General features: G+C 44.1%; 2 protein-coding genes across 2 annotated transcripts in view; both read left to right on the top strand.

Annotated features, from left to right (window-relative positions):
- Positions 1–21641, top strand: part of LOC141759868 (uncharacterized) — a 55244-nt gene that overhangs the window by 21558 nt on the left and 12045 nt on the right. Inside the window, 10 exon segments of the mRNA XM_074622338.1 lie at positions 2800–2840; positions 3023–3078; positions 3298–3870; positions 3952–4194; positions 15931–16125; positions 17263–17309; positions 18903–19117; positions 19719–19975; positions 20464–20580; positions 20709–20850. Of these exon segments, the coding sequence (XP_074478439.1) occupies positions 2800–2840; positions 3023–3078; positions 3298–3870; positions 3952–4194; positions 15931–16125; positions 17263–17309; positions 18903–19117; positions 19719–19975; positions 20464–20580; positions 20709–20850 (1886 nt within the window).
- On the top strand, positions 14304–15484 carry LOC141759766 (uncharacterized; the record flags this gene model as incomplete). Its single annotated transcript, XM_074622096.1, has 1 exon — positions 14304–15484. A coding segment is annotated over one exon (1062 nt), but the record flags the coding sequence as incomplete, so codon positions are not given.

Genomic DNA, 21641 nt, shown 5'->3' with positions numbered 1-21641 from the left:
GATGACAGCGGGAGAATCTCTTCGCTAATAAACTTTAGTGAAGTATGTACAGTATATATTGTTACACACCACTTATATGATGAATGCTTTTGATACACATGCATTAATAAAAAACTTAAATACTTTTAACCTTGCATACTGTATGTCATGCTAATACATTTTCACCTTGTATAAAATGTATAATATACTGACTAGTAAATGTTACCATTTACTATTACTGAATGTCATTTGCTTCGTTATAAGTTGTCTTTCAAACAAACATTAAGAGATAAGTGGAAAAAACTGTTTACAAAGCATTATAGACATGACCACTGACTATTTGTGTAATAATTTAGCCACAAATTCACACACTGACCATATACGTTCGAGCTATATATTTGACTTAGTCTTGTTCCATTACCATCGATAACTCCTCAGTTTCTCCCTCCCCTCAGGTTAACAGTCTGGGTGTCATCCTCGACAGCACACTATCATTCCAAACTCACATCAATAATGTCACTCAGTCTGCATATTTTCATCTACGTAACATTAATCGCCTTCGCCCGTCCCTCACACCCAACAGTACAGCTTTTCTCGTTCACTCCCTGGTTACATCCCGCATTGAGTACTGTAACTCCCTTCTCTTTGTCTCCCTCTCAAAACCATCCATAAACTTCAACTGGTCCAGAACTCTGCCGCTCGCATCATCACCATATCCTCCATTAATCACATCACTCCTGTCCTTCAGCATCTTCATTGGCTCCCGGTTAAATACCGCATTGATTTCAAAATTCTGCTCCTCATCTTTAAGGCCATCCATAACTTCGCTCCCCAGTACCTCTCTGAACTCCTGCATATCAACACACCCACCCGCACTCTCAGGTCTTCTTCTTCCATCCACCTCACTGCGCCACCCGCCCGCTTGACCACCATGGGGTTTAGAGCCTTTAGCCGATCTGCCCCCCGCGTCTGGAACTCCCTCCCACCAGACATCCTTAACATTGACTCTCGCTCCACTTTCAAATCTTGTCTCAAAACACATCTCTTTAAACTGGCATATTCACTTTAATCATTATCCAACTGGTCCCACGAATCCTCTGTACATAATGATTTTATAATGATTTTATACACTGTAAATCTGTTTTGTTAATTTAATTATTTATTGTTACATTGTTATCCATTTTTTACTCTGCATTGTAAGGTGACATTGAGTGTTTTGAAAGGCGCCCATAAATAAAATATATTATTATTATTATTATTATTATTATTATTAATAATAATAATAATAAATTCAGTCTGCAGTCACTAAAGACTTGTTTTTCTTAAAGAAAGTGTAGAAAATGTCCACTGTTAGTTGTTAAAGTAACTAAATGTTTATCATTGTTGGTAAATGGTCACATCTGGATACAGAAGATCCTCTGAACTAATATCTGTTTTACATTGATCAAGTTTACTTCATGAAGTAGAAATATTTCTCTGGTTTCTGTTAATTTCAACATATTCCACAAATAATGTCTGATCATTGATATTGATCCTTCAGCACACACACATAGATGAAGACTGAGATCAGCAGCATGTTATTGATGTGTTTTGACATGAACAGGTGTATGAATGTTGTGGTGACATCTGGATGATGTCTGTAGAAGGCTGACATTCTGATGATCCCCAATAACACAATGACAAAGTCACTCTACTCATTTTAGGGAAAAGATCATTGATTAGGACATAGTGATGTTGAGCTACACATTTAAAACCTGAACACATCTGACTGGATTATAAAGTGATTTTTATCTTCATCATTTATTCTTTATTCAGATTGAGTGGCTGCAGGTTGTCAGAGATCAGCTGTGCTTCTCTGGTCTCATCTCTGAAGTCCAACCCCTCCCATCTGAGAGAGCTGGATCTGGGTGGAAACGAGCTACAGGATTCAGGAGTGAAGCTGCTGTTTGATCTTGTGGAGAGTCGAGACTGTAGACTGAAGACTCTGAGGTCAGACACCATTTTTTACTTGTGTACTGAGATTAATATGATGTGAAAGTTGTGGTGACACTAAACTGCAGACATAAGGCTGATATTATACTGATCCACACTGAGTATCTTAATGCTAAAGTCCATTTTCTTCTTCAGTGGTTTAGTCCATTGACTGTGGCAGAGCAATGTTGAGCTACACATTTAAAACCTTCATAAATCACAACACCTGCCTTCCATCATGTTAAAATAAACTATTAAAGAAATACATAAATATCAAGAATAAATAAATAATCTCTATTTCAGCTATCAGACAATAACAAATATATTCACTATTTGTTTTTTCTATACATTTTATGAAGCTATATGATGCTTATGCTGACTGAAGAGTTTAAACTGAAGATGCTTTGATTTGATGACTCCACTATTCCTAAAATATATTTCAATCAGGAGAGACCCCGTATCAAATGAACAGTCATTTATTACATGATGCATGATAAGAAGAATAGTGCAACGTTTTTGGCGTTTAGACTCCATCATGACGTAGTATATCAAAGGGGTTAGTGATGCCGTGGTGAGATTAGGTATATTCCCCCCCCCCCCCCGGAGTCTAGACCCTGGTGGTGGTGGTGAAGGGAGTAGCAGAAGATCCAATGAAGGGATGTGGAGCAAGCCTGGGCACTGAATATGATGAAGACTGGAGGTGATGGGTGGGGGCGGGTTGCATCGAGTTGCACTGAAATGACAACTGACAGCAGCAGAGAGGAGAAGGAGAGATTGATGCTAACTCAAAGAACGGACAATTATTTTAAACTTGTTCTATAACTTTTCTGACTGTGTTGATCTCTACAGGATCGACAAGAAGGTCTTCAGAGCTGCCGGACACAAAGAATGTGAGTATTGAAACAACTTCCCCCATTCATCAAACTATTGTACATTCACAACTTAAAATGAGAATGTCCTCATTGTACAACAAAACTGTTACTCAGTTCCATCTTTGTTCCAGATGTTAAGATCACGTCTATTTGAAGAATATTCATGAATATCTGATCCTTTTTTTCTTTTTCACTTTCAGGTAACTCAGATGTCAAACTGAATGAGGGAATAAGGCTACCTGAGGACGACAAAAAGGTGAGAAAGGAGCAGTTGTACGGTGTGAAATCCTCCAGTATGAACCATGGAGGACTTTACTTGGACATTTATCAAGGATCTCCCGCTGAAGAACTGTAGTGTATTACACCTGCAGGCAGACATTCATTTAATGACTTAGACTGCATTCACCTGCAGAAGTTAATAGTGTGGAGTGAAGATCACTGAACTATCATTTATTTACTAAACTTGGCCTCTGAGCTCTCGTCGCTGGCAGTACCACTATCCGTCCTGGTACTGGAGCTGGAGCTGGAGCTGGAGCTTGTGCTGGTGCTAGAGCTGGAGGTGGTGCTGGTGCTGGTGCTGGTGCTGGAGCTGGAGCTGGAGCTGGGGCTGGTACTGGAGCTGGAGCTTGTGCTGGTGCTAGAGCTGGAGGTGGTGCTGGTGCTGGTGCTGGTGCTGGTGCTGGTGCTGGTGCTGGTGCTGGTGCTGGTGCTGGTACTGGTGCTGGAGCTGGAGCTGGGGCTGGTGCTGGAGCTGGAGCTGGTGCTGGTGCTAGAGCTGGAGGTGGTGCTGGTGCTGGTACTGGTACTGGTGCTGGTGCTGGTGCTGGTGCTGGAGCTGGAGCTGGGGCTGGTGCTGGAGCTGGAGCTGGTGCTGGTGCTAGAGCTGGAGCTGGTGCTTGGGCTGGTGCTAGAGCTGGAGCTGGAGCTGGTGCTGGTGCTGGTGCTAGAGCTGGAGCTGGTGCTTGGGCTGGTGCTAGAGCTGGAGCTGGAGCTGGTGTTGGTGCTGGTGCTAGAGCTGGAGCTGGTGCTGGTGCTAGAGCTGGAGCTGGTGCTTGGGCTGGTGCTAGAGCTGGAGCTGGAGCTGGTGCTGGTGCTAGAGCTGGAGCTGGTGCTTGGGCTGGTGCTAGAGCTGGAGCTGGAGCCGGTGCTTGGGCTGGTGCTAGAGCTGGAGCTGGTGCTGGTGCTAGAGCTGGAGGTGGTGCTGGTGCTGGTGCTGGTGCTGGTGCTGGAGCTGGAGCTGGAGCTGGTGCTGGAGCTGGAGCTGGAGCTGGAGCTGGAGCTGGTGCTGGTGCTGGTGCTGGAGCTGGTGCTGGTGCTGGTGCTGGTGCTGGTGCTAGAGCTGGTACTGGTGCTGGTGATGGTGATGGTGATAGTGCTGGAGCTGGTGATGAGTTGGTGCTGGTGCTGGTGCTGGTGCTGGAGCTGTTGCTAGATCTGGAGCTATTCAATTCAATTTCAATTCAATTTATTTTTGTATAGCGTCAAATGACCGTACACCAGAGTTTAGAGACCCAACAAGACCCAACAAGATCCACCAAGCGCGCTGTGGCCAGGAAAAACTCCCCGATTACTGGGAAGAAACCTGGAGCAGAACCGGGCTCAGGGTGGGCGGCCATCTGCCGAGACCGGCTGGGGGGATAGATAGATAGATAGATAGATAGAGAGAGAGAGAGAGAGAGAGGGAAGCAGCCACAATAATATCACAGCAGCTGTAATAACTAATACAAGTAGGACTAATAACACAAAACCAATAGTGGTGGATGTAAAAGAGTGATAATACAACTATCGGAATTGATATCATTGGGTCGTCCTCAGACGGGCTTTCAAGCGGAGTTTCCAGCTGTCTCAGTCCACCATACATCTGGCTAGCTTGTCAGCACTGTCCAGCATCTGTCCTCAGTACGTCCATGTATGTTGGTGTGGGACGTCCCTGTGATCGATGCCCGTGCGTTGGTTCCCGCAGCATCAGCATGCTTGCTGGGAGCTCTTGATGTCTTTGGCAGTGACCAAGAAGTCTCATTCTCCAGGCTGCCACTTTGTCACTAAGTGTTGGTAATCCCTCGTTAGTATTGGTAGTCCCTCGTACAGACGGAATTAATTAATTATGGTAGCAGTTGGTGTCAAGCAGGCACCGGACGCGGTAGCAGATGCAGCCACAATACCGGAGACATCCAGATCCAGGTGAAACCCTGCTCCAAGTGTACCCCTGCTCCAGGTATAACCTCACTCCAGGTGTGACCCTGCTCCAGGTATAACCTCGCTCCAGGTGTGACCCTGCTCCATGGTTACCTGCGAGACAAGGAGGCACAAGGACTCCCGGGAAGGATTGTAGTTAGTAACAATGAATGGGACATGAGTATATACAGAAGGAGACACACCGGGGGACATAGAAAGTCCCCCGGCAGTCTAGGCCTATAGCAGCTTAACTAGGGGCTGGTCAAAGACAGACCTAACAATAAGCGTTATCAAAGAGGAAAGTCTTTAGCCTACTCTTAAATGTAGAGACGGTGTCTGCCTCCCGGACTGAAACTGGGAGCTGGTTCCAGAGAAGAGGAGCTTGATAGCTGAAGGCTCTTGCTCCCATTCTACTTTTGGAGACTCTAGGAACCTCAAGTAACCCTGCATTCTGTGAGCGCAGTGCTCTAGTGGGGTAGTAGGGTACTATGAGCTCTTTAAGATATGATGGGGCCTGACCGTTTAGCGCTTTGTAGGTGAGGAGGACGATTTTAAAATCTATTCTGGATTTTACAGGCAGCCAGTGTAGAGAAGCTAATACAGGCGTAATATGATCTCTTTTTCTAGTTCTAGTCAGAACACGTGCTGCAGCATTCTGGATCAACTGGAGAGTCTTAAGAGACTTATTGGAGCAGCCTGATAATAAGGAATTGCAGTAATCGAGTCTAGAGGTAACAAATGCATGGACTAATTTTTCTGCATCATTTTGACACAGGATGTGCCTGATCTTCGCAATGTTACGTAGATGAAAGAAGGCAGTCCGTGAGGTTTGTTTTATGTGAGAGTGTTACAACCCGGAGTGGGGTAGGGGTAAAGGGAGTAACATAGAGCCGATGTTATCAGGCAATCACTTGTTTATTTGTGAGTGATTGAAATTAAAGCAAAATAACCCATACAATGGATGGAATTACTACTAAATGAAAACGAGGGTTTAGGGTGGCCGAAAAGGAGAAAACAAGGCACACACCCTAGCCCTGCACAATCCTAACACAGACAAATTACACAACTACCTCAATGCACCATTAAGTATAAACAAACACGAGTACCTCAAACTAGTTAACATTCAATATCACAATCTAAAGTCCACTGACTCCAGTGGGACTTATACACAATTTCTGGTTAACAATGTCAACACACAATCGAGAGGCACGGGGAACAGATCACTGATAATCACTGCCCCCTTGGTCTAGTCACAGCTGGCCTTTAATGCTTTCTACGCGGCCCAGCCGGCTGGTGATTGGCTCCTCCCATGTGACGTCGTCAGAGGCAGGACCACAAACGGCGGGAAGCGAAGGGCATCCACCTGAGGACGTTCCGGAGGCGTGGCCCCGAAGGGAATCCCCAAGACGTGACGTCGTCTTGGAGCGACGGGACAGCAGAGCGCACCAAAAAGAAAAAGAACACAGGGAACAGCGCCGCACAGCAACATACAACAATACAATACTAACAATAACGAACGGTCACCTCGGCGACCGTAACACCCCCCCACATAAATACAAACCCACCGGAGTTGTCACAACTTCACATCCAAACAATACTCCTTACACTCTGGACAAGGCGTCGGCCACAATTTTTTCTGAACCCTTTGTCGTTTACTCCCAAGGTTACATCCACCTGCCTCTACAGTGTAACCGGCAACTTTCAGTTCACAAGAACACGGAAAATCGGGAGTAGCAAGTACCGGAGCATGGCACAGGAGAGCGGTTACACTCTCAAAATCACGGTGGTAATCTGGTGTCCATGCAGGGCTACCAATTACTTTTGAACGGGGAAAACCACTGAGATTACCCACGGCAGAACAAATCAAGACAATCACCACAATGAGGCGCAGCAGATAATGAATAATTACCGTGGCAGACAAACATTTCCTCAGACTTTTGTCGGCCCTTTGAGCAGCGACGAGCCGCTCCCGAGTTACAGGCAGTCGGAGCTCAGGAGATGCGGTGCTAATTTTTACCGGTTCTTTTAACTCCTTAGGAGGAGAATGGGACGTCACAATGGCGTCTAGTTCGGTCTTACCTGTAAGGACTTTCAACAGCACACTTTTGGTTAGATCAACATCATTACTTCTGTCACTTTCTGCAGTACGCTTCTGTTTTTGAGCGCGCGTAATTACGCACGACGGGAACAAAGCCAGCAGCTCCGACTCATCACTGTTAGCGGCGAGTCTTGGGCTGACAGAGAGTATCGGTGCCCTGTCTAACACCTCAAGCGTAGGCGTCACCTTACCCCCGGCAATGTCATTCCCCATTAACATTACGATGCCACGGATTGGCAACGCCGGGCAGACCGCTACCGGGAAGAAACCGCTTATTAATTTGGACTGCACATGCACCCGGTGCACTGGCCGCGGAACACAACCCATTTCGATTCCACTGAGCATCGTACTGTAGCCACACGCCGATTGCTCTGAAAATGGTAACGATTTTGCAATTATAACAGACTGGGAACCCCCGGTGTCGCGCAAAATCTGTATGGGACGCTGATCACCTGGCGCGCCGGTTAGCGACACTAAGCCCTCCATAATAAACGGCCTGAAGCAGGGATCAGGACTATCATCACACGGGTCTGTGGGATTTCCAATACGCCCTGATTTAATTAAGCCGATGCCTTTAGGCTGGCGCACAGCCGGAGACGGCTGCTGCTCCTCCTTACGTTTCAATAACAAACAATTTGCAATGACGTGTCCGGCCTTGTGGCAGTAGTAACACTCCCTCTCCTCTCTGCGCACGAGAGGAGCTCTGCTAGGACCTCTATCAACAGAGGCAGCGGGAACGAAACGAGGCCTGTCAGAAAAAGAGGACGAAGTGAACGTAACCTTGTGTGTAAGCATATACTCATCCGCCATAACAGCTGCAGCAGACAGAGTGTTTACTTTCTGCTCATTCAAGTGCACAACCATGCGCTCAGGCAAACAATTTTTAAACTCTTCCAACAACATTAACTCACGAAGGGCAGAAAAATCATTACATTCCTTAGCGGAACACCATTTGTCAAAGAGACTTCCCTTATCCCTCGCAAACTCCACATAAGTTTGGGTGGCGGACTTTTTCTGGGCTCTAAATTTTTGCCTATAAGCCTCTGGCACCAATTCATAGGCGCGCAGAATGGCGGCTTTCACAGTGTCATAATCTTTACTAGCCTCAAGAGGGAGCGCTGCTACTACCTCTTGGGCTTTACCAGATAACCTACATTGTAGTAGTAGTGACCACATCTCAACAGGCCATTTAAGAGCCAGCGCAATGCGCTCAAAGGCGCTAAAGTAACAGTCCACTTCGGTTTCTCGGAACTGTGGGACTAAAGTGATGTTTTTACTAATGTCAAAAGCTCTTTGTGAATAACTAGCGAGCATTGAGGGTGAGCCAGCTGACGTAGAAGCTGCCTCTGCCGTAAGAGTTTCCCTCCGTAAATCAATCTCCATTTGACGTAGCCTTACATCTTTATCTGCCTCTATCTCCAGTTTTTTAACTTGCAGGCGGAAGTCAAGCTCTGCCTGACGTTCCTGCGCATGAGTCTGAGCCTCGAGGTGGAGACGAGCCAGGCGTACTTTTAAACGTGCCTCGTCTCGAGATCCTGCAGAACCAGGCGATAGGGGATCGTATCGAGGGAGAGTAACCGGCGTCTTAACCCGGCCCTCCGCCTCGAAGGCAATACCCGGGGCTGGTTTCGGCTCTCGCTCAGCCATAGTACTGGGAGTTCCACCCTCAGCCAGAGCGACTTCCTCCTGCATACTGGACTCTGCAGGCGCCAACATCTCAATCACCCTCAGCTCAACAAGTTTATTCACCACTAACTGCTTTAGTTCTTTCTTAATTAGCTGCCTCGATGCCGAGAAACCGAAGTGGCTGGCTATGCTTAACAGGTCGTCCTTTCTACACAGCGCAAGTTGATCACGGGTGGGGGTTTGAAGAAAACGCTCTAAATTGAACGCCATAGCACCCCCGGTGCAAACAATCAATCAATTAATTTAAACAAGTAATTCTCGGGAATAATTAATATCCCGGACGAGCCCCCATTTATGTTACAACCCGGAGTGGGGTAGGGGTAAAGGGAGTAACATAGAGCCGATGTTATCAGGCAATCACTTGTTTATTTGTGAGTGATTGAAATTAAAGCAAAATAACCCATACAATGGATGGAATTACTACTAAATGAAAACGAGGGTTTAGGGTGGCCGAAAAGGAGAAAACAAGGCACACACCCTAGCCCTGCACAATCCTAACACAGACAAATTACACAACTACCTCAATGCACCATTAAGTATAAACAAACACGAGTACCTCAAACTAGTTAACATTCAATATCACAATCTAAAGTCCACTGACTCCAGTGGGACTTATACACAATTTCTGGTTAACAATGTCAACACACAATCGAGAGGCACGGGGAACAGATCACTGATAATCACTGCCCCCTTGGTCTAGTCACAGCTGGCCTTTAATGCTTTCTACGCGGCCCAGCCGGCTGGTGATTGGCTCCTCCCATGTGACGTCGTCAGAGGCAGGACCACAAACGGCGGGAAGCGAAGGGCATCCACCTGAGGACGTTCCGGAGGCGTGGCCCCGAAGGGAATCCCCAAGACGTGACGTCGTCTTGGAGCGACGGGACAGCAGAGCGCACCAAAAAGAAAAAGAACACAGGGAACAGCGCCGCACAGCAACATACAACAATACAATACTAACAATAACGAACGGTCACCTCGGCGACCGTAACAGAGAGTTAAAGGACATATCCTGATCGAAGATAACTCCCAGATTCCTTACGGTGGTGCTGGAGGCCAGGGCAATGACATCTAGAGTAACTATATCATTAGATAATTTGTTTCGGAGGCGCTCAGGGCCAAGTACAATAACTTCAGTTTTGTCTGAGTTTAACATCAGGAAATTGCAGGTCATCCAGGTTTTTATGTCCTTAAGGCATGCTTGAAGTTTAGTTAACTGGTTTGTTTCGTCTGGCTTGATCGATAGATATAATTGGGTATCATCTGCATAACAATGAAAGTTTATGGAGTGTTTTCTAATAACATTGCCTAGGGGAAGCATACAGACGTGGACAAAATTGTTGGTACCCTTCCGTTAAAGAAAGAAAAACCCACAATGGTCACTGAAATAACTTGAAACTGACAAAAGTAATAATAAATACAAATTTACTGAAAATTAACTAATGAAAATCAGACATTGCTTTTGAATTATGGTTCAACAGAATCATTTTAAAAAACAAACTAATGAAACTGGCCTGGACAAAAATGATGGTACCCCTAGAAAAGATGTAAAATAATTTGACCATAGGGACACGTTAAACTAAGGTGTGTCCTGTAATTAGCATCACAGGTATATTCAAACTTGTAATCAGTCAGTCTGCCTATTTAAAGGGTGAAAAGTAGTCACTGTGCTGTTTGGTATCATGGTGTGTACCACACTGAACATGGACCACAGAAAGCTAAGGAGAGAGTTGTCTCAGGAGATTAGAAAGAAAATGATAGACCTTCATGTTAAAGGTAAAGGCTATAAGACCATCTCCAAGCAGCTTGATGTTCCTGTGACTACAGCTGCACATATTATTCAGAAGTTTAAGGTCCATGGGACTGTAGCCAACCTCCCTGGACGTGGCCGCAGGAGGAAAATTGATGACAAATTGAAAAGACGGATAATACGAATGGTAACCAAAGAGCCCAGAACAACTTCCAAAGAGATTAGAGGTGAACTCCAAGGTCAAGGTACATCAGTGTCCGATCGCACCATCCGTCACTGTTTGAGCCAAAGTGGACTTAATGGAAGACGACCGAGGAGGACACCAAATCATAAAAAAGTGAGACTGGAATTTGCCAAAATGCATATTGACAAGCCACAAAGCTTCTGGGAGAATGTCCTTTGGACAGATGAGACAAAACTGGAGCTTTTTGGCAAGTCACATCAGCTCTATGTTCACAGACAAAGAGATGAAGCATCCAAAGAAAAGAACACTGTACCTAATGTGAAACATGGAGGAGGCACGGTTATGTTCTGGGGCTGCTTTGCTGCATCTGGCACAGGGTGTCTTGAATCTGTGCAGGGTGCAATGAAATCTCAAGACTATCAAGGCATTCTGGAGCGAAATGTGCTGCCCAGTGTAAGAAAGCTTGGTCTCAGTTGCAGGTCATGGGTCCTCAAACAGGATAATGACCCAAAACACAGCTAAAAACACCCAAGAATGGCTAAGAACAAAACATTGGACTATTCTGAAGTGGCCTTCTATGAGCCCTGATCTAAATCCTATTGAACATCTGTGGAAGGAGCTGAAACATACAGTCTGGAGAAGGCACCCTTCCAACCTGAGACAGCTGGAGCAGTTTGCTCACGAGGAGTGGGCCAACATACCTGTGGACAGGTGCAGAAGTCTCATTGAGAGTTACAGAAATCGCTTGATTGAAGTGATTGCCTCAAAAGGTTGTGCAACAAAATATTAAGTTAAGGTTAACATCATTTTTGTCTAGGCCAGTTTCATTAGTTTGTTTTTTAAAATGATTCTGTTGAACCATAATTTAAAAAAAATGTCTGATTTTCATTAGTTAATTTTCAGTACATTTTTATTTATTATTACTTTTGTCAGTTCAAGTTATTTCAGTGACCATTGTGGGTTTTTCTTTCTTTAACGGAAGGGTACCAACAATTTTGTCCACGTCTGTATATAAGGTGAATAGAATTGGTCCAAGTACAGAACCCTGTGGAACTCCGTGACTAACTTTGGCGTACATGGAGGACTCATCGTTAACATGTTCAAACTGAGATCGATCTGATAAATAGGACTTAAACCAACTTAGTGCAGTTCCTTTAATGCCAATTAAATGTTCCAGTCTTTGTAATAGGATGTCATGGTCAACGGTGTCGAAAGCAGCACTACGATCTAACAAGACAAGTACAGAGACAAGTCCTTTGTCCGATGCCGTTAGAAGGTCATTTGTAATTTTCACTAGTGCTGTCTCTGTGCTATGGTGCACTCTAAATCCTGACTGATAATCCTTGAATAAATGATTGTTCTGTAGAAAGTCACACAGCTGACTGGCAACTGCTTTCTCGAGTATTTTGGAGGTAAAGGGAAGGTTAGATATAGGTCTATAGTTGGCTAGGACCTCTGGATCAAGAGTGGGCTTTTTAAGAAGAGGTTTAATTACAGCTACTTTAAAGGACTGTGGTACATAGCCTGTTAGTAGAGACACATTGATCATATCCAGTAAAGAGGTGCTAACTAGAGGTAAAACTTCTTTAAGCAGTCTAGTTGGGATGGGGTCTAGGAGACAGGTAAATGATTTAGATGAAGAGATCAATGAAGTCAGTTTGTGGAGATCGATAGGAGAAAAGCAGTCTAAATGTATTTCAGGTTGTACAGCTGTTTTTTAAGGTTCCTAAGTTTGAGGATAAAATGAATTTTGTCTCTAACAGTTATGATTTTATCATTAAAGAAACTCATGAAGTCACTACTACTGAGGGTTGTAGGAATACATGGCTCAATAGAGCTGTGACTTTCTGTCAGCCTGGCTACAGTGCTGAATAGAAACCTAGGGTTGTTCTTATTTGTCTCTATTAATGATGAGTAATGGGCTGCTCTGGCATCACAGAGAGCCTTCCTATATGTTTTAAGACTATCTTGCCAGACTAAATGAGATTCTTCCTGTTTGGTGGAACGCCATATCCTTTCCAGTTTCCTCGATGCTTGCTTTAATTTGCGTGTTTGAGGGTTATACCATGGAGCTGACTTCCTTTGTTTTACTAACTTCTTTTTTAGAGGGGCAACAGAATCAAGTGTGACTCGCAGTGAGTCTGTAGCACTATCTACAAGATGATCAGTTTGGGTAGGGCTAAAGTTAGCATACGAGTCCTCTGTTATATTGAGACATGGTATTGAATTTAATGCTGATGGAATCACTTCCTTAAATTTAGCTACAACACTATCGGATAGACATCTAGTGTACACACTTTTATCTGATGGTGTATAGTCTAGTAATAAGAATTCAAAAGTGATTAAATAATGGTCTGATAAAAGAGAGTTCTGTGGAAAAACAATTAAATGTTCAATTTCAACGCCATATGACATAACAAGGTCGAGGGTGTGGTTAAAGCGGTGAGTGGGTTTATGCACGTTCTGCGAGAAACCAATTGAATCTAATAAAGAGATAAACGCAGTACTGAGGCTATCATTATCAACGTCCACATGAATATTAAAATCACCTACTATAATGACTTTATCTGTTTTCAGGACTAAGCTTGATAGAAACTCTGAGAATTCAGATAGAAATTCAGAATATGGGCCTGGAGCGCGGTACACTATAACAAATAAAATTGGCTGTAGTGCTTTCCAGGTTGGGTGTGAAAGACTAAGAACAAGGCTTTCAAATGAGTTATAATTTAGTTTAGTTTTAGGGTTTATTAATAGGCTTGAGTCGAAGATGGCTGCAACTCCACCTCCTCGGCCGGTGTCTCGAGGAATGTGAGTATTAATATGACTCGGGGGAGTGGATTCGTTTAGACTGACATATTCTTCCTGACACAGCCAGGTTTCAGTAAGACAAAATAAATCAATGTGATTATCTGATATTAAATCATTTACTAGTAGAGCTTTAGATGACAGAGATCTGATATTTAAGAGTCCACATTTAATTCTCCTGTTTTGTTGCTTTATTGCAGTGCTAGTGTTAGATTGTATTAGATTATTATGTTTAACTCCTCTTCTGTTTACTTTTGATTTAATTAATTTAGGTGGGGCAGACACAGTCTCAGTGAGGTTTGGGGTTAAGCTATGGGTGGGTAACTGCTCTAGTGGAAGCGCAGAGAAGTGTGTAAGACTACAGCTCTGCGTCCTGGAATGACCTCTGGTTTGTCATGGATTTGTTCCACCAACAATCTTGGTCAGATTTCTGGATAAGAGAGCCGCGCCATCCAAAGTAGGATGAATGCCATCTCTCCTAATCAGACCAGGAGTCCCCCAGAAAGAGTTCCAATTGTCAATGAAGCCCACATGGTTTGCTGGACACCACCTCAACAGCCAGCTGTGGAATGACTTCATGCGGCTATACATGTCGTCACTGGTCAAGTTGGGGAGGGGACCAGAGAAAACTACGGAGTCCGACATTGTCTTTGCGTATGCACACACTGACTCCACATTAACTTTAGTGACCTCCGATTGACGTAACCGGGTGTCATTACCGCCGACGTGAATAACAATCTTACTGTATTTACGCTTATCCTTAGCCAGCAGTTTCAAATATGATTCAATGTCGCCCGCTCTGGCTCCAGGGATGCAGTTAACTATGGTAGCTCTGGCTCCAGGGATGCAGTTAACTATGGTAGCTCTGGCTCCAGGGATACAGTTAACTATGGTAGCTCTGGCTCCAGGGATGCAGTTAACTATGGTAGCTCTGACTCCAGGGATGCAGTTAACTATGGTAGCTCTGGCTCCAGGGATACAGTTAACTATGGTAGCTCTGACTCCAGGGATACAGTTAACTATGGTAGCTCTGACTCCAGGGATGCAGTTAACTATGGTAGCTCTGGCTCCAGGGATACAGTTAACTATGGTAGCTCTGACTCCAGGGATACAGTTAACTATGGTAGCTCTGACTCCAGGGATACAGTTAACTATGGTAGCTCTGACTCCAGGGATGCAGTTAACTATGGTAGCTCTGACTCCAGGGATACAGTTAACTATGGTAGCTCTGACTCCAGGGATACAGTTAACTATGGTAGCTCTGGCTCCAGGGATACAGTTAACTATGGTAGCTCTGACTCCAGGGATACAGTTAACTATGGTAGCTCTGGCTCCAGGGATACAGTTAACTATGGTAGCTCTGACTCCAGGGATACAGTTAACTATGGTAGCTCTGACTCCAGGGATACAGTTAACTATGGTAGCTCTGGCTCCAGGGATACAGTTAACTATGGTAGCTCTGGCTCCAGGGATACAGTTAACTATGGTAGCTCTGGCTCCAGGGATGCAGTTAACTATGGTAGCTCTGGCTCCAGGGATACAGTTAACTATGGTAGCTCTGACTCCAGGGATACAGTTAACTATGGTAGCTCTGGCTCCAGGGATGCAGTTAACTATGGTAGCTCTGACTCCAGGGATGCAGTTAACTATGGTAGCTCTGGCTCCAGGGATGCAGTTAACTATGGTATCTCTGGCTCCAGGGATGCAGTTAACTATGGTAGCTCTGACTCCAGGGATGCAGTTAACTATGGTAGCTGGTTTAACTTCACGTTTCTCAGAATAGAGCTGCCGATAACCAGAGTTGGTTTCTCAGCGGGTGTGTCGCTGAGTGGGGAGAATCTGTTTTAAACGTGGAGTGGTTGGTGGTGAACCGTGGGCTTCAGTTTAGGACTATGCTTCCTTCGGACAGTCACCCAGCCTCCCGGCTGCTCGGGGGTTGCCGGGGGACGGCCAGCAGGGCTCCTAATTCACTAACCCTCGCCTCCAATGCAGCAAGTGCACTACATTTAATACATGTACCATTACCACTAAAGGAGGCAGAGGAATAACTAAACATGAGACACACAGAGCAGGAGAGAGTAGGAGAGGGAGAGAGAGAAGCCATCGCTAACTGCTAAGCTACTGCTATGCTACAGTACGATAGCCCAGCTAGCGTTAGCAGAGCTGAATAGCTTGCAAGCAACTGTGGGATTATGGAGAAGTCTCTAAAAAGGAGCGAGTTATGAGTGCTTAAGCAGAACTAGTGTAAGTATGAATGTAGCGGGTAATTAGCCGCTGTAATAAAGAGTAGAACTATATTGCCCTGGATGTGCTAGAGCAGCTACAGAACACTAGCAGTACACAGAAAGACAGGCAACCGGAAATGAGGCAATACTCTTACCGCAAGCACGTCAGCACGTCACACCATCCCCAGCTAGTGCTGGGGATGGTGCTGTTACTGGTGCTGGTACTGGTGCTGGTGCTGGTGCTGGTACTGGTACTGGTACTGGTACTGGTACTGGTACTGGTGCTGGTACTGGTACTGGTGCTGGTACTGGTACTGGTACAGGTACTGGTGCTGGTACTGGTACTGGTACAGGTACTGGTACTGGTGCTGGTACTGGATCTGGTGTGTTAGTAAATCAGGAGCTAAATACATGGTGGTTATTGAGAGCCATGTTCTTGGTGTAGTTGTCCTTCTGTGTAGTCTTCTCTAACACACCTCACACTGTCACTCCATTGAAGTCATTTCCTCTCTGACTCATACAGGGTGCTTGAGTTGAGTATTGACAGTGTGGCTCTAGTATTTCATCACTTTATTAAACACTAAGACAAGTTGGTATTTCTATTAAAATAACTAATTCTGTCGGGGAGAGGGGAAGGAGGGTTTGCAGTTCGGTGCGCTGAGGATCTCATCGCTGCTTTTTGCAGATGATGTGGTCTTGTTGGCATCATCGGTCTGCGACCTCCAGCACTCACTGGATCGGTTCGCAGCCGAGTGTGAAGCGGCCGGGATGAGGATCAGTACCTCTAAATCTGAGGCCATGGTTCTCAGCAGGAAACTGATGGATTGCCTACTCCAGGTAGGGAATGAGTCTTTACCCCAAGTGAAGGAGTTCAAGTACTTCGGGGTCTTGTTCGCGAGTGAGGGGATGATGGAACGTGAGTTTGGCCGGGGTCTTGTTCGCGAGTGAGGGGACTATGGAACGTGAGTTTGGCCGGAGAATCGGAGCAGCGGGGGGGCGGTATTGCATTCGGTATTGAGTTCTACCGGTCAATCTTCGTTCCTACTCTCACCTATGGTCATGAGGGTTGGGTCATGACCGAAAGAACGAGATCGCGGGTACAAGCGGCCGAAATGGGTTTCCTCAGGAGGGTGGCTGGCGTCTCGTTTAGAGATAGGGTGAGAAGCTCAGTCATCAGTGAGGGACTCGGAGTAGAGCTGCTGCTCCTTTGCGTTGAAAGGAGCCAGTTGAGGTGGTTCATCTAGTACGGATGCCCCCCTGGACGCCTCCCTAGGGAGGTGTTCCAGGCACGGCAGCTGGGAGGAGGCCACGGGGAAAATTCCAGAACTAGGTGTAGAGATTACATCTCCACACTGGCCTGGGAACGCCTCGGGATCCCCCAGTCAGAGCTGGTTGATGTGACCCGGGAAAGGGAAGTTTGGGGTCCCCTGCTGGAGCTGTTGCCCCCGCGACCCGAACCCGGATAAGAGGTTGAAGATGAGTGATGAGTGTAACTAATTCTGTTCCTTTTTTGATTCCAGGCTCCAACACCCTTCTCACCTGAGCAGACAGCTGAATCTTCATACAGGTAATCGTATAAACTCTGGACCCAGAGTGTGTCATATTGATTTCCAGAAACTACATTTAGTTTTGGACAAAACCAACTCACTGTGACAGCAAGATAATCTCCAGAATGAACACCACTTCATGATTAAGTGTGAATGTAATCAGCAGAGGCCTGTACTACAAAGCCAGTTCAACATACCCAGGGTATCTTCTAGTTATCTGGATTAACTAACCCCAACAACCGAGATCGAGAAGTTAAACACATAATCAGACTAACAGTAACACAGCTGAAGCTGCCAAATGCAGGAAGGACAGCTGGAAAAATAAACCAAAATGCTGATGTATGAATGCGTAAATTAACAGACTTATTAATTTAACGGAATACTCTAAAGTCAGATATATTCGTCTAGATGGGGCAGTGATGTATAAATAGCTTTCAGTATATAATAGATCAATAAATTACACTTCATTATACCGTTCAGCAATGCTGTGGCGTGTTTGACTATTCCAGTCTTCTCTCAGCGGCGTCTCGTCTCCGGCGGTGTGAAACGGACTTGAGAGCGAGTAAAGAAATAAATATAAAAACATAATTCAAAGCGGTAAACACCCCCAGCATCCAGCCAGCTGTCCTTCCTGTATCTGTCAGTTTAAACTGAGTTGTTTTTAGTCTGATTATGACTGTAACTTCTTCATATGTGTGTAATATTATCATACGATCTGCTCACCGAGCTCTGATTGGTCAGTAGTCGGTGCTTTTATACCAGTTGATCTCTTATCTGGAACATAACCTGCTGCGGAGAAAGTCAGCTGTTCGAGAAAAAACTGTCATGTCCATTTTCAAAGGGGTCCCTTGACCTCTGACCTCCAGATATGTGAATGAAAATACATTTGCATAAAGCAGCATATTTGTCCACTTCCATGTTGATAAGAGTATTAAATACTTGACATATCTCCCTTTAAGGGACATTTAGAACAGATAAAAAATGTGTGATTAAATTGCAATTAATCGCAATTAAATATCTGAATTTATTGACAGCCCTAATATATAGTAATAATTTGTGTTTAGGCTCAGTTTGCATTCAAGATTATTTTGACTAGTTTATATGTGAAATTGCATATGCTTGATATATGGACATACATACCGATATTGTAATATTGTCTTTATTAATGTGGTGATATTGATTTGAACATATCACCTAACCCTGAAGAGTGTTAAGTCTTATCTGTCAAGGTCAACAGATACAACCCTGATGATACATAAGCGATAACGTTCTTTTTAAAACAGGCTTTGCCTCTTAAAAAGGATTCTGTTTTTCCTTCAACAGGTTTGGGTTGAGGTGGCAGCAAACTAACTAACTGTGCGCTAGCATCCTGCCCAGGAGCAGGCCGTGGTTCAACCTCAACATCAGAAATTAGATTTCAACATGGAGCTGTTTGGCTCCAGTTTATAAGCACAGATAAAGATGTGGATGGTGGTGATATGTCCCACCAACTTTAAAGAAAGCATGTCATATCCCAACCAACCTCGTTTCCTTGCTGAGGCCTCGACTAAAAGAGAGAGACTAACAGGCCAGTAAATGCTTGTTATATCAGTTTGGCCCTCTTTGTCCTACAGCTTCAGGTGTGGTCCAGGTGTGTTCCAGTGTGCTTTGACTGGACTGGTGTTTGTCATGGCTCAGGAGGCGGAGCTACAGTACAGGACCGTCCAATGGGATGAGAGCCTCCTCCAATCAGCTGGCAAAATGGCTGCAGGGCCGCTGTTCAACATCAAGTGTTCTGAGGATGCTGCTCTCCGTCAGCTCCACCTCCAACACTGTGACACAAAGGAAGGTAAAGACATTGTTCAAAAGTAATCAGTAAAATTGCAAAAACTTTTATTAATGTGAACTTTGTTGAGATTAGCTGCATTCAGTGACGTGTGAAAATATATAAACTGGGAAAAAAAAATTCAGAAACTTGTGTTTGGTCGATTATTTCTCTGTTGTTAAAATGCTAATTGGCATTGTAATAACCATTGGCAGAGCATTTTGGCAAATGTTTCTTGGGCGTTACCCACATAATCAGCTGTGCTGCTCTTCCCACAAATGCATGATCCTTACAAGTTGAACATCATTGTGAAGGTAAATAAACAGGCTTTCCAACCATGTAAAATACAATGCCAATTAGCAATGTAACAACAGAGAAATAATCAACCAAACACAAGTTTCCAAACTTTTTTTCCCCAGTTTATATAATTATAATGGATTTTATGCACAGCAAAGGCCCTTGGCCTTGGAAGGAGGTTACTAGGTAAAGAATAGAGGTGAAGTGGCACATCCTCGGGATGCTCCAGAGTTAGAGGCAATAGATTGTGGCAAGTGGTAAGAAATGAATTGGGTAGATGAACCTGTTAGCATTAAGACAAAAGTTTAACAGCTCTTTGCTTTCACAGCATTGCTCTGTGATGGCCTGTGGTCTGTCGCTCACATCTCTGATGATGAAATGAGCATCTTGGAGCCGCTGGAGATTACAGACACTCATGTGGTTGTGAAGATCTCTCACCTCTCTGCCTTTGGCCTGATCTGGGATAGGATTCGGAACATCATAGGGCCGATAAATGGACAAGTTCTGCTGTTCCTCCGACCGCCCACCAGAACACATCGAGTACTCAATGTCTTACTGCTGACCAACAACGTCCTTGTAACCGAGGTAAAGCCATCTGTCATATGTGCTGATCATCAGCCAGAACTCAGCTATTTCCACAAAGATGATTCCTGTCAGTCACACATTGCTTCTTTTATTTATGAACCTCATGCTGTGGTAGGAATCTAAATCAATGTGAACTGTAAATCTTCAGATTGTGCTTTTGTTTTTAGTTTTTCCTTCTGTGTTTTGCTCTCGGCGCTGCCTTTCTGTCTGCCATTGTCATTCGTGATCCTTCCACCAGGTGGTGTAAATAGTAAACAGTGGTCTAAAGGTACGGTGGCCATGAGAGCTCAACAAACTGCAACTTTTATAGAACACAAGCAAAGAGACTAAATTTAGTTTGTTTTACAAGCTAATTAAGAAAACATCTTCACCAACGTGACAACATTTTATTAATTTACTTAATTTCCATCGCTCTGTGAAGTGTACTCTATAAATACAATCGACAATATGAGCATAAACGGCATATTAAAAATGTTCTGTTTTTGAAGGTTGAGGCCCAACAAGAAGATGCTACGTACATCCCAATCTCTGCCAAGTGTCTTTTCAACTTTGGTCAAAGTTACAGTCTCCACTGTGAACCTGAGGGCTTCCCAATACAACCTGATGTGAGTCAAGTCACAGAATTATCATCAATATAATTTTGGCTGCATGTTGAAAATAGATTCACAATTAAGAAAGTACCAGATAAACATTTTAACCAGATTGAAAATGACATGATGCTTCTGGTTTTCAGCGTGCACCATTTGACTCAGATTATGGACCAAATTACCATCTGACATTTGAGGTTTTCCTGATTAAGATCCCAGAGAAAGTGACTTTGATGGTCCGGGATCAAAAGGGGACGGACATCTGGAAATATGAAGTGCGTCTGAAAGGTAAAGGCTTCATCCTCCTGCACAGTTTAGACCCCAGTGATATAACTGAATGAAATAGACAGTGTGTGTAAATATGTATAGCTCATAACATTCTTTATTTAGGCTACATGTAATGTACAATCCACATCATTTTTCCCCACATTATTTCTCAGTTAATTGAACATTATCAACTAGTGGATTTAGGGCCGAAATGATAATCCCGATTTTTTTTTATCAATTTTGAGATCACCATTATTTATGTTTTTAGGGAGAACATTTTTTTTTTGCAATTTCATATTTAAATAAACAAAGCGCTGCTTTCACTACCATGTCGTGCTACATTCCAACCGTAAAAAACTCTTATTGTCATCTATAGTGGGTATTCATAGAAACACATTTCAATTAATTAGGAAGTAAATGATTGTATATAAATAAAAAAGGTCATAATTCCATCGAATATCTATTTCATATTGCTGTAAAAATCTCCTTCAAACTGGATTTAAAAACTACATTATACAAGATTACATTTGAATGCATCATGATAGCGTTATAATGTACCTTTGCTTAATGCTCATTTTAACTGAGTAGAGCCTGAACACCTCATAATATAAATGAATGGATCCTCCTGTTAAGCTCTCGTCCTGCCGATTTCAACACGGATTTGTAGTTCACAATGTAGCATCATCAGGGAAACGATAGGGTGGGTCACCTGGACGCATAGTGAGTTTAACAGTCTACCTATGATACCATCACGTGTCCACATCTTTACATATTATGTTGGTAGAGTAGTGTAATGTAATATGTGCTTGAAC

This window comes from Sebastes fasciatus, chromosome 21 (assembly GCF_043250625.1).
Source record: "Sebastes fasciatus isolate fSebFas1 chromosome 21, fSebFas1.pri, whole genome shotgun sequence".
Lineage (NCBI taxonomy): Eukaryota > Metazoa > Chordata > Actinopteri > Perciformes > Sebastidae > Sebastes > Sebastes fasciatus.
Note: the sequence above shows the minus strand (reverse complement) of the source record. Positions and strands in the feature narration are given on the sequence as shown.